Below are 15786 nucleotides of genomic sequence, written 5' to 3' on the forward strand. Positions count from 1 at the left end.
GTCAAATGGGAGAATTTAAATTCTCCATGAAAGAAACCCAAGCAGCTCTGAGATATAGAATAAGGTGGCTTCTATTAATTATTCTGGCGTAATGAAGCTCGCGCGAACTCCACGGTGAAACGGAAACCAAAGCACCGATGAGCGCAACAAGCAGACGACTAGAATAACGTCATTGTTCAAGATGGCGATTACAGATGTGCAATTTCTCCATGTTCATGAACGTATGTGCAACATGCGTGCTATTATTGCAAACGCAGCCCACGCACCCACACAGGGAAGTCGGTTGATTGTTAGTATAACTACGCCCACTCATTCAGGACATCTCAGATGAATATGGAAGTTGCGCTCTTCCGCGTTTCGGTATCGCCGCAGAATTTGAGAGAATAGCATTACTTTGCAATTATTACTTGAGGCCGCTTTTTCAAAATCTCAAAGCAACAATGGATTTATTGAGCTCCGCTAGTGAAAAATTTAGCTCAACTTTCTTGATTACTTACCCTAATTGTTTCTTCAACAATATTAAGATGTCTGCCACTACAGAATGAGTTACTGTGGAGACTGCGAGAAAATGCTGCACTTTCCCGAGTTTTGAAGGGTATCGGACACATTTCTTGAAACGCCCCATGTAGCGTTCTGCAGCGTCTGAAACGGCCTCGCTGAAGCCTCATCCTGCGATCACCGAAACTCTTTTTTGGCACTTAATTTTCTTTAAGTCTGAATTTTCTTGACGAACACAGTGTCCCATGTCCGCTTCACTTCATACCTTAGAGCATGCTTTTATTTCACTACCACGCAGTTGAGAAAATTCTTCTCGGAAAGTGTTTTTCTACATTGTTTTTTTTTGTTTCACCACGCGTACAGCACGTTCAGGTATTTCACATTGGGATAGTGCAAGAAGCGGTTGTGTAGCTTAGTGGTTAGAATGCTCGAGTTCGAAGTGTGAGGGTTTTAGGTTCGAAACGCAGCAAAGCCAACAAAATTTTTCGCTGCTTTCTGCATTTATTATTTTATTTGTTTACGGCGCTATAATCGCGTTACCTGACGGAGTGGACTGATACTTTCTCTCGTTGAGCCGGCATAGAAATGCTCACAAATTTAAATGTGTTCTCCCTGCAGTTTGTCGGTATCGCCAGAACACATATGGTTCAGATGTATCCGCATCTTGCAAGCCGGTATGATTATCTTAGTGGCCATGACACTCCTCTTATGAGCGTGGGGGCGTAGGGTCGAAACCCATCACCTTGCGGAAAACTTTCTTTATGTCCTTATGCGTTATTTTGTTAGAGCGATTCATCTTATGTTACGCAGGGAAGGAGGCGCGGACGGATACGCCGTTTCGTCGCTTCTGTACATCATGTGAACATACTCGAAATAAAACTGGTTAATGGGTCAGTTGGCGACACATTCTTAAACTATTTCGGCGTTGCTTGTGGCGGTGACAGAACAGAAGAGGGCATAGCTTGTCATGTCATGCACTTCTCTGTCCAGTACTGGTCAAAAGTAGTGCTGAAATATTTTTAATAACGTACCAGCCGCATTGAAAATACATCCATGGCGTACGTTCTGGTCGCTGACGCTATTAACTGCACAACTGCTCAGTAAAATGACAAACTGCTTCGTAATGACCTCGGCGTAACGAATGTACTCAATAATGAGTGCAATCTGTTTAATAAAGCAAACCTCTACGTTCCTTCTTCCTTGGGGTCTCCGGTTCGGTGTGCTTGCTTGATCACTTATCGTGTATTTCAACAGAAGCCTCCCAAGCTGAAGGCCCGCCTGAGGCGTTTGCTTTACTGCAGTAAATGTCGAAAAGCGGTCGAAAAAGTCGAGGCCTTATCACCCATGATAAGGCTCAACTTTTGTCTGCCGCCACAGCTCGCAGCGATAGACCTACTTTACAGTAAGACCGACCTTCCGTTCTTAAGGTTTTCCTGAGGCGTTGGCTTCACTGCAGTAAATGTCAAAAAAGAAGTCGAAACACTTCAGGCTTTATCACCCACGATAAGGCTCAACTTTTGTCTGACGTCACAGCTCGCAGCGAAGGAGCTACTAGTGACTGTAATACCGACCTTTCCAGCTAAAGGTCCCCCTGAGGCGTTCGCTTCTCCGCAATAGATGTCAAAAAGCAGCCGAAAAAGTTCAGGCCTTATCACCCATGATAAGGCTCAACTTTTGTCTAACGTCACAGCTCACAGCAATATACCTGCTTAACGGTAAGACCAACTTTGCGATTCTAAAGGTACCCCTGAGGCGTTGGCTTCCCCGCAATAAATGTCAAGAATCAGTCGCAAAAATTGTGGCCTTATCACCCATGATAAGACTCAACTTTAGTGTGACGTCACAATAAACACTGCGTTTAGTATGAGTTGGCGCAACGCGTCATTCGCGGTCTGCATACATTTCTCATGAAAAAAATAATAAAAGAGGAATGTGGAACACCCACCCTCTCCACTAGTCGTGACAGAAGGTTGGCTTCCCATCAATACTGGCAGTAGGAAAATTTATCAAACGATTTATGACAGCTGTTGAACAAAAAATACGTATAATATGCCCATCGCTGCGACCTGTGACGTCACACAAATATTGAGCCTTATCATGGGTGATAAGGCCTCAACTTTTTCGACTGCTTTTTGGCATCTACTGTGATAACAACAACGCCTCAGGGGGACCTTTAGAATCGGAGGGTCGGTCTTACAGTCATAGTAGGTCCATGGCTGCGAGCTGTGAGATCAGACAAAAGTTGAACCTTATCATGTGTGATAAGGCCGGAACTTTTTCGACTACTTTTTGACATTTACTGTGGAAGAAGCTAACGCCTCAGGGGGACCTTTAGAACGGAAGGTTGGTCTTACTGTAAAGTATACGTCTATCGCTGCGAGCTGTGACGTCAGACAAATGTTGGGCCTTATCATGGTTGATAAGACCTCAACTTTTTCGACTGCTTTTTGCCATTTACTGCGGGGAAGCCAACGCCTCAGGGGGCCCTTTAGCTGGAAAGGCCGGTATTACAGCCATAGTAGCTCCTTTGCTGCGAGCGACGACGTAGGACAAAAGTTGAGCCTTATCATGGATGATAAGGCCTGAACGTTTTCAGCCGCTTTTTGACATGTATTGCCGGGAAGCCAGTGCCTCAGGGGGACCTTTAGCTCAGAAGGCCGGTATTACAGCCATAGTAGCTCCTTTGCTGCGAGCTGTAAGGTCAGACAAAAGTTGAGCCTTATCATAGGTGATAAAGCCTGAACTTTTTCATCTGCTTTTTGACATCTATTTCCGGGAAGCCAACGCCTCAGGGGGACCTTTAGCTGGAAAGGTCGGTGTTACAGTCATAGTAGCGCCTTCGCTACGGGCTGTGACGCCAGATAAATGTTGAACCTTATCATGGGTGATAAGGCCTAAACTTTTTTACGGCTTTTTGACATTTGTTGCGGGGAAGCAAACGCCTCAGGTTGACCTTGAGCTCGGAAGGTCTATATTACAGTCATAGTAGCTCCTTCGCTGCGAGCTGTGACGTCAGACAAAAGTTGAGCCTTATCATGGGTGATAAGGCCTGAACTTTTTCGACCGCTTTTCTAGAACTATTGCGGTGAAGCAAACGCATCAAGAGAATCCCTAGCTCGAGAGCGTCGCAATTAAATGCATAAGCACTGGCTAGGCGGGCGCACCAAACCAAAAACACACATAAAGAAGATTGCTTGATTCAAGAAACTATGCTCGTTATAGCATTCATATTTGTTGGTCTAGACAGGCTGATGTATTATAAGTCTGTTTGAACCCGATTAAAAAAAAATGGAGAGTCTACTGTGTTCTGGGAGGATGGACTACGCGCAACGGCGATTTATGATGGCTGCCGAACCGGATCGAAGGTCGATAGTGCAAAACTCTTATGTACCTTATGGTGAGACTGATCTAGTGGTTGCACCAGAGAAAAAAAAAAAACAGATATGCTTCATTAAACGGAGTTCTCTGGCTAACAAGTGAATTCGTTACTCTGAGGACATTTATTTTAGTCAAGGTTTGTCGTCTTACCATGCAGTTGCAATGTGTTTAAATCATGAGGAAACAGGACGGAGGCAGTTTCGTTTTTGCTATATGTAGACAGAAAGGAGCGCTGTGGGTTGTTTTTACAGCACCGAATCAGTTGTATGCTGCTCGAACAACAAACAAAAACAAAGAAAGAGAGAGAGAGAGAGAGAAAACCTCGTGGCACTTGCTTCGAACCTTTAGAATAGGCTCGAACCTTGGGCCGCACACTTCGAATGCGGTTGTCTTTTCCACTGAGCTCAACTACAACACCTGTGCAGCAGGAATCTATCTGTATCAAACGAATGTGTTGTAGCGGCGATACAAAAAAAAAGTAAAAGTAGATTGCTTTTTGTGACGACTTTATTGAAGTATTTCGTAGATGTTGATCATTAGGAGAAAACTTAAAGCAGACTGTACGCATCAACACATTACTACTTTGCGAAAATGTAAAGATGGGAATGCATTTTGATGTTGGCGGGACGTGCTTTCCACTGGGCTGTTCCAGACGCTGACGAACTACAGGGTGAAAGGCGTTGTGCCGATGATTACCGGCAACAACAATCCACGAAGTGTTGTAGGCTTGTAGCTCGGACGACTTTGTCATCCATAGACTTAGCTTGTGTTATCGCGGCACATACGGGAAGCAAAGCCGACGCTGGCGTAAAGAAAGGTAGGCGCCATCTTTCTTTACGTCTGTGTTGTCTTTCCTTCTTATATGTACCGCGCTAATACAAACTAAGTCGAACAATTCACGAAATGTAACCATGGAGCCTGTGCGGTGAAACTCTACACTTACGCATCACTTACGCAATTACCAAAGGAGCTTCCGCTTTGAGTTTAACAGCGATTTCTTTTTTCTCTTTGCGGAACCAGCGCCGGTGTCCGTCCGGACTTCGCCAGAGCAGTTCTCGTGACCAGGAAGAAAGAAGGAGCCTCCTGAGAGGGGAAAGAGGTCACGGGATCGGCTGCGTAGGGGATGTGTAGAATGAAAGGAGAGTGAACAAAACTGTAAAAACAAAATAATCTTCCCTTGGCTGGTCCGTGGTTTGAACCTAGGCCCTCACGGACCTAGGCAAGTGTCGTAGCCACTGGACTTTACAACCGCGCTTACTGGACATAAATTTGTGGGAAGCATAAACAATGCTCTATCGACGATTACGCGAACCGGGGATAAAGATGATTGTCGTGTGAGAACAAAAGGGAAGGAAGTCACGTGACAGACCCGACGATAGGAGATGTGACCGAAGCGAGTACGAGAGCTGCGGCCGTGTTGGAACGCTACCAGGACAGTGTGGACGTAAAGCACCTGGCTGCTTGCCTTTCCGTGCAGTCGTGAGAGTGATACGGGAGGAGGAGAGTAATGGAAGCACAAAGAAGTCAGATGATAGTAATATGCGTCTCGAAAGAGTCCAATCAAGATAGTATTATGGGTTTTGAAAAAAAGTGGGCGGGTGGGTTGGACCATGGTCTCACTGAAACTTTACTGCAGTGTTCCAGTGCAGCGGTGAATGTGCATGCTATCACGCGGGATCCGCATGGCTTAACCTGAAGAACAAAGAAAAAAAAGAAAATACTTAGTGGCAAATTTGTAGAAATATATACGGAAATTGTAATGCCTGACGAAAACGATATGAGAGCTTCGATGTCCGACGGTTTTCACCGCGTGGAACTGACTCAATTTTTGTTTGATTTACTTTAGTGAACGTGATGTAAGATTGATTGATTTGTGGAAATTAACGTCCCAAAACCACCATATGATTATGAGAGACGCCGTAGTGGAGGGCTCCGGAAATTTTGACCACCTGGGGTTCTTTAACGTGCACCCAAATCTGAGCATACGGGCGTACGACATTTCCACCTCCATCGGAAATGCAGACGCCGCAGCCGGGATATGAAGCCGCGACCTGCGGGTCAGCAGCCGAGTATCTTAGCCACTAGACCACCGCGGCGGGGCAACGTGATGTAAGATTTGAACCGCTATGTCGTGTCATATGTTCTTGCTCTTTTGCTTGAAAATCGGCTCCTGTAGAAATTTTTTGTGTGTGCGTGTTCACGTAAGATTCAGCCCCTTATTCACAAACCAACCTCAGACCTTACGTCGAGTTTTCCTTATAGATTTCAAGCCTGCGTTGCTCTTGATGAAAAAAGGTAGATAAGTATACATGAGACATTTTTGTTGCTATCTTTTACCCTATTGCCATTTTTGTGCCCTTATAACGCTTGCAGAGAGTAAAGAAACTTGAGGAAAACGAGAGGTAAGGCCAAGGTGGGTTTGTGAATACGGGCCTCAGAAACACGGAAACTCAACTGCGTAGTTGTAGCTGTGTTTTTATTGTAAAACAGCGTTTCACGCCTTCAACGCTGTGACTGAAGCATTCACACGTCTAGTTGTACAAACCGTTATTCATTTTTATTTATGTACATTAACAAGCGGCGGCGCCATAACAATGCGATGTCATCGACTCAGCCATCTGCTGCCAAGATACTAAAACTAATCATGGCTGTGCTACGCACGTACCTATGTAAGTATATAAGCTCTAAGAAGCAACAACAACGAAAACAGCAACATAAATTGACATGTTATAACTAGACTCCAGTTAATTAGCATGAATACAGTCATCATTCGCGATATCCATACCCGGGAACAAAGTAACTGTTGTCAATGGCACTTCAGGTTCTTCCTTATCCGCCTCATGTGGAACCATATGTTAATTAAAACCAATAGCTTTGCAAGTGAAGAAAAACAAATTGTTGGCACAACCCTTTTGTCCTTGAGCAAATGGCCGTTGAACAATCAAAGTGGGGCGTCAGTTTTCCTTCATATTTGTATTCATATTTGACTATTTATGTTTATGTTTATAAGATACATTTCTAGCTCATGCTTGCCGTAGATTTTTACTCTCCTTTCTAAAGATGTGAATGTATATACGTATAGGCACTGCTGAATTATTCATAACGATTCAATCCATCTTTTTATGCAAACTGCACTGCCTTTTGTGTAATCTTTTTATTCCTGGTGAAATAAAGTTTTGTTGTTGAAACAATCACACTTCATCAATAGATGCAATGTTTAATTGTTAATAGAGCAAAATAACTAATGCTCCTGTTAGAGGCAACATCCTTTCGATAAAAAAAAAACAATATAGGCTTTACACTGATATTACCAGTATGTAGTTACCAGCTTTGAAAATGCCTATACGTACCTCCGCCTTCTGACAAATTCGAGGTGCTTCAATAGGCCGCAATTACTACCATTCGTTTCAGGTAAAATGCGTCATCAATTCGATTGTCGATTGCTCAAACGCCACGATACCGTTAAGCGACGCTGACACCATTGTGTAGTAAAATGGCGTGAACCATCCTTTGCAGCTTAGTTCCAAAACCTACTCTACACCTAAAAACAGAAAAAACTAAACACAACTACCAAATCCTGGGTCCAAAGTCGTCTTCACTAGACTGAATGTATGCAAGCCTACGAACCATATCTTGTTAGATGTTCAAACGACCCGCCTCTATCACGGTGACCAGTTACAGCAACACTGCTCTAGTTTCTAACAAGCTAAATCTTTACGAACACAGCTCGTACGATCGTGGTTCCACTCATTTTCATGCTTTCCAAGGCGAGCTCGTGCGAGGAAGTCCTGTATAGGAATTTTAGATGCAACGAGTGTGGTAAACAAGGCGAATCAGCGTCACCAAGCCCACGTGAAGCGGGACTCAGATGACTCCGTCATCAGGTGAACACCCTGGCGTCGTGGAAAACATCGCGCGGACGGCAAGGACTTCATCGGCTGTCCCAATTCCTGACTTCAATTACACTTGGGCCGGGCTTGGAGCCGGTCGAGTCCGCCGTGGCCGACTTGTGGTGGTAGGATCGGTTGTAAGAGCTCGTAGATTGTTGCCGCTTGACTTCGACTGGACTCTGGAGGGGCGTGAACGCCGGAGGGTTCACTACGGGCGACGGGCTCCGGTAGCGACGGTTGAGCGACGCGTATGGCGACGGAGGAGGCAGGAGGTGGCTCGTCGACGTCGGCTTCGGCGACTCGGGAGGGGACGGCGACGTGGAGCGGCCGTTGGTGATCTTTATAAGCCTCGGCGGCGGGCTCGCCGGAGGAGTTGCCGGGAAGTAGCGCTGCCGGTCGATGAAGCTGGGCTTTTTGGGCGAAGACGTCGGCGCCGGCGTGGCGTACGACCGGGTCGTTAGGTCCTCGACGGAGTAGTAACGCTCGCGTGGGTCCGACCTGAACAGCCGGGGAGGCTTCACGTAGCGGTCCTTCTCGATGGTGAAGTAGCCGTCCTTGTGGCGGCTATCGTGGTAGCTGGTGTCCGTCTTGTCGCCGAAATAGAAGGTCTTGGAAGGCCTCGACGCCGTAGATATGTTGGAGTCGGGGCTGCGGTTCCGGTCACCGCTTCGACGGTGGTGTTCGGTCTCTTCACTGCGGTGTCGGTGGTGAGAGGAGGAAGAGTGCTGGTGACGGTGTCGGTGGTGGTGGTGGTGGTGATGATGGCGGGGCAAGCTCTGAGTTTCTCGTACTGTGTGCACGACGTAGCGCGAGCTGGGGGGAGTGTAAGGCTCGTCGTCAAGGTCTGCCTGTACTCCACGACTCGTCTTGGAAGCTTGGTCCACGCGCGTTGCGCGTCGACTGGTTGAACCTCGTGGAAGACTGTACGTGTAGTTGGGAGTTTGAGCAATTGGCTTCTCTGGTGTCCTTGTAGACTGCGACCTCTGTACGGGTCGCGATTCGGGAGACCTCGGCCTTTCTTGAGGTGGTTGTTTCTTTATGTCTCTGTCGTACTCGCTCGTGACTCGCTTGCTTTCGTTGAGCCTTCTGTCCTCCCTAGTGAAGACGCTGTTCCCGACAATGGTCGATTTCTCGACGGGTCTGTAGCTGCTCTCGAGGTCCCTGTACGAGCGATCTTCTTTTGTGTACCGTGTCGGCGACTCGTCCAGATGACGCGTCACGTCATGGTATATGGACGGGCTGGATTTCCAATTCGAACGCGGGCTTGAGCGAGACTGTCTCGAGTCGTCCACTTTCTCTTCGCGGCGATAGGAGGTAGTCTTCTGTTGCGACTTGGTGCTTCTGAGTGTCGAGTCGAGCGGAGTCGGTGACGGGGTAGGAGACTTAAAGTATGGCGTCGTGTAGATGAGGTTGGGCGATTCCCTGGGCGGCTTGGTTGGAGGCGTTGGCGTCCTCTTGGTGTCGGTCATCTTTACGTTGATAACGTTACCACCGTGCTTGCTCTTCACGGCGTCGTCGTCCGAAGTCTCCGATCCGAAGTGGTTGTCCAGCCAGCGGTTCGTCTCACTGTTTCGTATTTCCTCCTCCTCCTCTAGGCTCAACGCCCGTCGCGTGACCGGGTCGTGTCGTTCAGGAGACGTCGCCTGGAGGTACAGGAGGTCTTTCTGTTTGCGCATTCGGTCGGGAACCTTGATTTCCGCTCCATCGTGTAGGTACTCAAAGTTTCGTTTTGTCTCTCGTTCAACAGCTGGAAGGTCTCTTCCTTCTGCCTCGTCTTCTGGGACCTAGCAAAGGAGAAATTCATTTTGTCAGGAATGCGCGAGAAACCGTAAAACGTGAAAAATAGCACATCGACTACAGTGCAGGGGCATATGAAGGGGTTTGAGCGGAGTAGATGCAGGTTGCTCACGGCTGTGCTGCGTGACACATTAAGAGAAAACGCCAGGTTACGTGTTCGTGCCTCAGTGGTACGTGGTTATTCTTACATCATGCATGGTTCACTCACTTTCCATGCTGTCGCCAATGAAACGGTGCAAGGCAAATGCATGTCTGTTTGTTCACTTGTGCTTAGCCCTATGTTCCGCAGCTCGCACTTCGTTTCCTTTCGCGCGTTGTTTTTTTCGGTTAGCAAATGTGCGGCAAACTTGGCCAAAAAAACACAACCGAAACACTAAAGAGCTCGGAATAAACTTTCTTTATAGTATCATTAGATTAAACAGAAGTTCGACACAGTAATCATATTTGGGCGAGCACTAAACTTACCCTTTCAAGGTTTTGTAATGTTGCCATTTAGTGCAGTAGCATTCGAGCAAATACGAGCAAATCTGAGAACAATAAAAATGCTTTTGCTCCCTCTAATCAACTATTAGATTCAATTATTGCTTATTTGATTCATTGGAATATTCCCTTAGGGTATGTGGTAAGTACAATAATATGATCCAGCCTGCTTCTACGAAAAGATAGCAAATGCTTACGGTAACAATGATCGCCGAACAGCCCGTTCTTTGCCGACTCTACAGGAACTATGGTTTGTGTTCATTTCATAGCTACTCGGATTGAAGGACTTCCAAATGCCATTGGCGAAAGAATATGAAGACGCCATTTGCAACCTAACCGTTTCTCTTCACGCTGCTATAGATACGCTTACAGCATCTATTTGTCTGGTTAAGTGACCCCTCCTTTTCTTTTGACTTGCGTCATTAAGAACCCCTACTCACATAAAATAGTTTTATAAAATGTACCTTCGACATCCACATCTTTGCAAAAAAAGCTTAGAATAAGCAAGCAAATAATGCGCAAGTCATGGTGCAGATGATCCTTATCTGTTTACTATAGCTTATACCACGTTAATCAGAATTACTGACAGTGCGGCGTGCGATGTTTGCGGCACCGACGAAAATATCGAACACCTGCTGTGTCATTGTCCTCGATTTGCCTCAGAGAGACAAGTACTTGCCAACGCAATGCGGCGACTGGATGATCGGCCTCTTTCTGTGCAGGTGCTATTACAGCAACGTACACATGCCTCGACAGCCCACAAGGCAGTGAAAGCCCTGCTGCGTTTCCTGAGAAAGACAGGCTTGTGTGAACGCCTCTGACATGCGGTAGAGTTCTACACGCTGCAGTGAAATTACTGTCAGTCTCTCCCCCACCCCCTTTTTTCCCTCTCTTCCCTCTTTCTCGTCTTTCTTGTCCCCTTCCTTTATCCCCCAGTGTAGGGTAGCCAACCGGATGTCTTTCTGGTTAACCTCCCTGCCTTCTCCCTTTTTGTTGCTTCCTCCTTCCTCCTCGCATCATAGCTGCAGCTGCCATCCCAACTTTCTCGATCCCAAGTGACACCGTTATGCCACCTTTGGGTGGTTGTTGCATTCACAAAGGCGTATTCATTTCGCATCGCTACGGCGGACATCACTACATCGCTATATGCGACTCCTGCGGAACTGAAGAGACCATCGAACACATCCTGTGCAGCAGCGCTGGCTATGACGGCCAGGGATGTTCACTCCGCATGGTTTTGAACCAACCTGACTCCAGACCATTTTTTGTTCAGAAGATCCTAGGACCTTGGACGCGTGCTTTGGTAGCGCAGAAAGCAACTAAAGCGTTACCGCCGTACCTGAACACAACAAATTTGAGCGACCGTCTGTAGACTGCGCGTGCTCCCCCAAGTGTGCTAGTGATTATGTGTATCTTCCCTCCCTCTCTTCTATTTTTTCTCCCTTCATCCCTCTCTCCCAGTGCAGGGTAGCAAACTGGACGTGCGTCTGGTAAACCTCCCTGCATTTGCTTTTATATCTCTCTTTCTCTTTTCAGAACACTGTATTCCTCAGGATCTCTATCCTCTTTCCGACCCTTTTTGCCTACTCCTGTACAGGGTAGCAAACCAGTTCTTCTAGGTTAACCTTCTGTCTATTCCTTTTATTTATTTCTCTCTCTCTCTGCTGTGCTGTGCGCGCTATACGCACTTCGTCGTCGTCCTTCTCCTCGTGGTGATGTGTCCTGGTGGTCTGCTTGGTGACCTCTCCATTGCGCTCCTCGGAAATCTCCTTCACCTCGTCCTTGTCTGTCACCTTGCGCGAGCGGCTGCTGTAGTGCGTCAGCTTGCCCGGGAACCGGTCCGGCCGTATGCCCACCAATGGCGACTCCTCCGGCACCATCACGGCCAATCGGTGGATCTCCTCCTGAAGAAAGTACCACCCCGCAAGGTCACTTCACGAGAGACGGACACAAACCATCAAAAATGTTTGTTTTAGCAATACATTCACTCAGCCGGGACACGTCCTCACTGTTGCACACCTGAAAAGGAGGCAAGGACATTTTGAAAAAAAGGTACCGGTCTTTACAGAGCGCGACTTTCTTGGGCTAGTATGCCGAGAATCTGAGGTAATGTTCGAGTTCCCGTATTGCGAAAACAAATTGCACCACACAAGTCTCCGTGCGAGTGATAGGAAGCTGGCTGCGTCAAACCTATAACTTCTGCAGGTGCGCCAGCTGGCAAAGGTGTTCTCTATGCAGTAAAAGGAGAAACGGTACCTGAACCTGAATATTTGAATGTCTCGAATGCGAATATCGGAGGTACAGCGAAACAGTAAGAAGAAACAACAGGGGAAGTAAAAAAGTGCTGTCATTCAAATTTGTGCGCATGCGAGACAACAAGGCTTTTGAAAAAAAAACGAGAACGAAGAATGAAAACGAGAATATAAAGCAAGGTGAATGACGCAACCAACGTAGACGAAAAAGAAGGAAGTAGACAGTATAGAGCGTGGGTTGCGTCCCACATTTATTCAAAATGAAACAACTAGCCCAACAGCCCGTTCTAGTATAAGAAGAGTATTTTATCAGGAAGGTCACGGATCCACGCATAGGATCTACCAACACTTCACCTGTCTGAAAGAAAATATTCACTTCTCAACTAACGTTGTTATGCACAATCACAAAGGTGTTGTTGCGCATCTTGCGTCCTGCATTAAAGCGGACGGATCACCTTCATTAATTTCATTTGAAGTCCATGCTTTTTCCTGTCTGTTCTGTCCTGCTGTCGTTGCGTTGTACCTAGAATATTCTACATAAAACAACTCGCCAAAATTGAGCTCTTGTTGTCCCAAATATACGGGATAAAGATCAGCAACGTTCCTTTATTCAATGAAGTCGATGTATACGATCTTTTATATGTGTACGCTTCTTGTTGCCGCGATGGTAACAGTGGTCATACAGTGCTCGACTGCTGATCTGAAGGTTACGGGATCGAATCCCGTCAGCGGCGGTCACTTTTCGATCTAGGCAAAACGCTAGAGGTTTGTGAATTAGAATTTAGGTGCATGATAAAAGACTCCAGGTAGTGGAAATGGCCGGGGCCCAATATGATAAAGATTGTTACCGTATCGTGCACGTAAAGCTCCCCGCAATACTAAGCTGCCAGTATGTGATTCACTGCACATCTGTCTCGCACTCGGTGCCGCACGGACGCTGAGATGACCACTTTCTATAACAGTGTCATCTTGTGTGACGTATAGTTTTGCCTGTCCAACGATCGAAGTGGTTCATTGTGCGCTTCAAAGTTCAACTATAGCCAGCACGTGCGCCCTGAAGGCGGCGCCTCATAAAACAATTTTTTGGAAACCTTCAATTGCGCTAGAGACGGGACAACATAATATAAAATTGCCCTAAAACGATTGTCTCCGAATACGGTTGCAGCAAAGAGTGAACAATATTTACGCCAAACGACTTGGGGATCCACCTTTTCACAATGCCAGGACGCCTGCGTCCTTTAGAGGCGAAGCTCCTTGAGCCGTGGGTCGTGCGTCCGCGACGTATGTAGTAGTAGTAGTAGTAGTAGTAGTAGTAGTAGTAGTAGTAGTAGTAGTAGTAGTAGTAGTAGTAGTAGTAGTAGGTAGCCACCTCCACGGCCAGACTAGAGGAGCTACGACCGTTCCATTCGGCGTTTTTCCGAAAAGAAGGGCAATTCCGCCGACGCCTTAACACACCTCGGGGCGGTAACCTTAGCCCAGACTATAGCCCAGACCCAGCTGATAGAATTCACCCATAATCCTCTATTCTACGACGCCCGCCTGCTTGCGGAGCCGTGTTCTCCGCTTTCACTCACGAAGAGACATGACGCGTGTCACGTTTCCCGCCAGTTCGGACGTGGTGTGATTTTCATGTTTTCGCTCTAACTCTTGGCCAACCTTAATACAAGTCCGGAGTGCAACCAGCGACGCTTCTTCTGCTTTCGCCCCGCTTTCTATATGATTACGCTCTGCTCGTGCGAATGAAACAGCCTGAGAAAATCGTGGACGCCATGCCCGGTCCCTACCGAATTAGCAGCGGGCAGCACGAGAATTGTATAGGCAGATCAGTAGATCCTGCTGTTTTCGGTCTATATACACATGGGCTCTACTGCAAGATGTTTGAAGATTCCCGAAACCACGGGACGGGAGCGCGGTATGCTGCCTCTGAATCAAATGTGCAGAAAAGAGATTATTCCATCGTGATACAAAACGAACAAGAAGAAACAGTGTCGAAACCAATGATGCCAGCCTTAGACAACATTTGATCTCTAGATTGACCCTCGAATTTACAAGAAAACTCCTTACAATATTTTAATGACATAAATAAGGCTAATTGAGTCTCAATAAGTATTAAGATTGTGTCCCCTGTGGCTGAGTTGGTCTGAATGTTTTTAAATGTAAGAAGAACCGTATTAAGAACCTTTAAGGTCTTTGTTCTACATGTTTTGTGGAGTTGAATGCATATAAAATGCTTGCATATGGCACCAGTAGTTGTCACAGGCATATTTGTATCTAAACTTCACTTTTCCCAAGCATTCAAGGCGTAGATGTGACCATTCGGGTCAACTGCAAATCTGTGGCATCCTTTTGTACCTGCCACTTCTGAGGTGGCGGTCCATTCTAAACTTTTCGCACTTACACTGTTGCATTATTTTCAGTAGATATACGTGGGCCCTCTTTCACAGTTTGACAGCTACGTCTTTCCACTGTATTTTCAATCAGCTCTCCGTTTGACCAAATATTTTCGTCACGTTTGCACTCTCCGATATGAAGGACAACGGAAAGACTGAAAACAATCGAAAATGTCTTCTCTCTTTTCATCTATAGCCGTTTTCGCAATATTTAACCTGTAACACCTTATCCAATCTTAGTTTCGCTCTGTTCATCTCTAAGCCTCTTGGTCAAGTTATTTCACATGGAGGCATTGCTCGGTGAAGGCACGCAGTGCGCGTTGACACGTGTTCACGTGTACTACATGACAAAATTTATCTTGGCTTGACAGAGCGGCAGTCACTCAAGGCGCTCATGAAATGTGCGTGCATGCTTAATTCTTACAACAGAATTTCATTCCCCCATTACTCAGCATATAATATTCTTGCCTTACAACGCTACTATCCCCTTCACTCGGGCAAGCAGAACACCATGATTGTCTTAAATAGAGGAAACATAAAATAGTCGGTTTTTAAAGCCTTTTTAGCTGTATAATAAGTTATGCCTTTATCAGGCCACGTACAATTACATTTATAGAGCTTTACAAAAATTCTCATATTCAACAAAAAGACGCCAAATCTCTGGAACAGGCAGAAAATCTCTCAACATAGGGATAAATCTCTAGGGTTGGCATCACTGCTCCAAACAATAATGACATTATAATGAACACACACAGACGACTGTGGTTAGAAAAATTTATTCTCACGAACAGGAGACATCAATAACATTCCAACAGAACATCGTGGTGAAACAAAACATGTACAGACAGAGCAAAATTTGTCACAAAGAGGTATGTCTACATATGTACAATGCAGAGTAAACAAAAACACACAGATGTGGCCTAAATATGTATAAGTTATGTATTTACATGGTATTTGCGTGCCATATTCCTGCTGGTACTAAATAAAATAACAGTCTACCAAAACCAGGCAGGCTGAAAGACAAGTTCCCCGTGTCTCTCACAGACGAACACAAAGGGGCAGGACCAGTGGCGAAGGAATTGTTCCTCGCCGAGAAAGAAC

The 15786-nt window shown here is 46.2% G+C and overlaps 1 protein-coding gene across 1 annotated transcript in view; it reads right to left on the reverse strand.

The window, feature by feature from the left end:
- Positions 1–7157: 7157 nt before the first annotated feature.
- Positions 7158–15786, reverse strand: part of LOC119186077 (uncharacterized) — a 128630-nt gene continuing 120001 nt past the window's right edge. Inside the window, exons 7-8 of the mRNA XM_075889877.1 lie at positions 11732–11947; positions 7158–9550 (exon numbers count right to left, since the gene is read on the reverse strand). Of these exons, the coding sequence (XP_075745992.1) occupies positions 7808–9550; positions 11732–11947 (1959 nt within the window). The 3' untranslated portion in view covers positions 7158–7807. The remainder of the gene's footprint in view (positions 9551–11731; positions 11948–15786) is intronic.

This window comes from Rhipicephalus microplus, chromosome 3 (assembly GCF_043290135.1).
Source record: "Rhipicephalus microplus isolate Deutch F79 chromosome 3, USDA_Rmic, whole genome shotgun sequence".
NCBI classification, from domain to species: domain Eukaryota; kingdom Metazoa; phylum Arthropoda; class Arachnida; order Ixodida; family Ixodidae; genus Rhipicephalus; species Rhipicephalus microplus.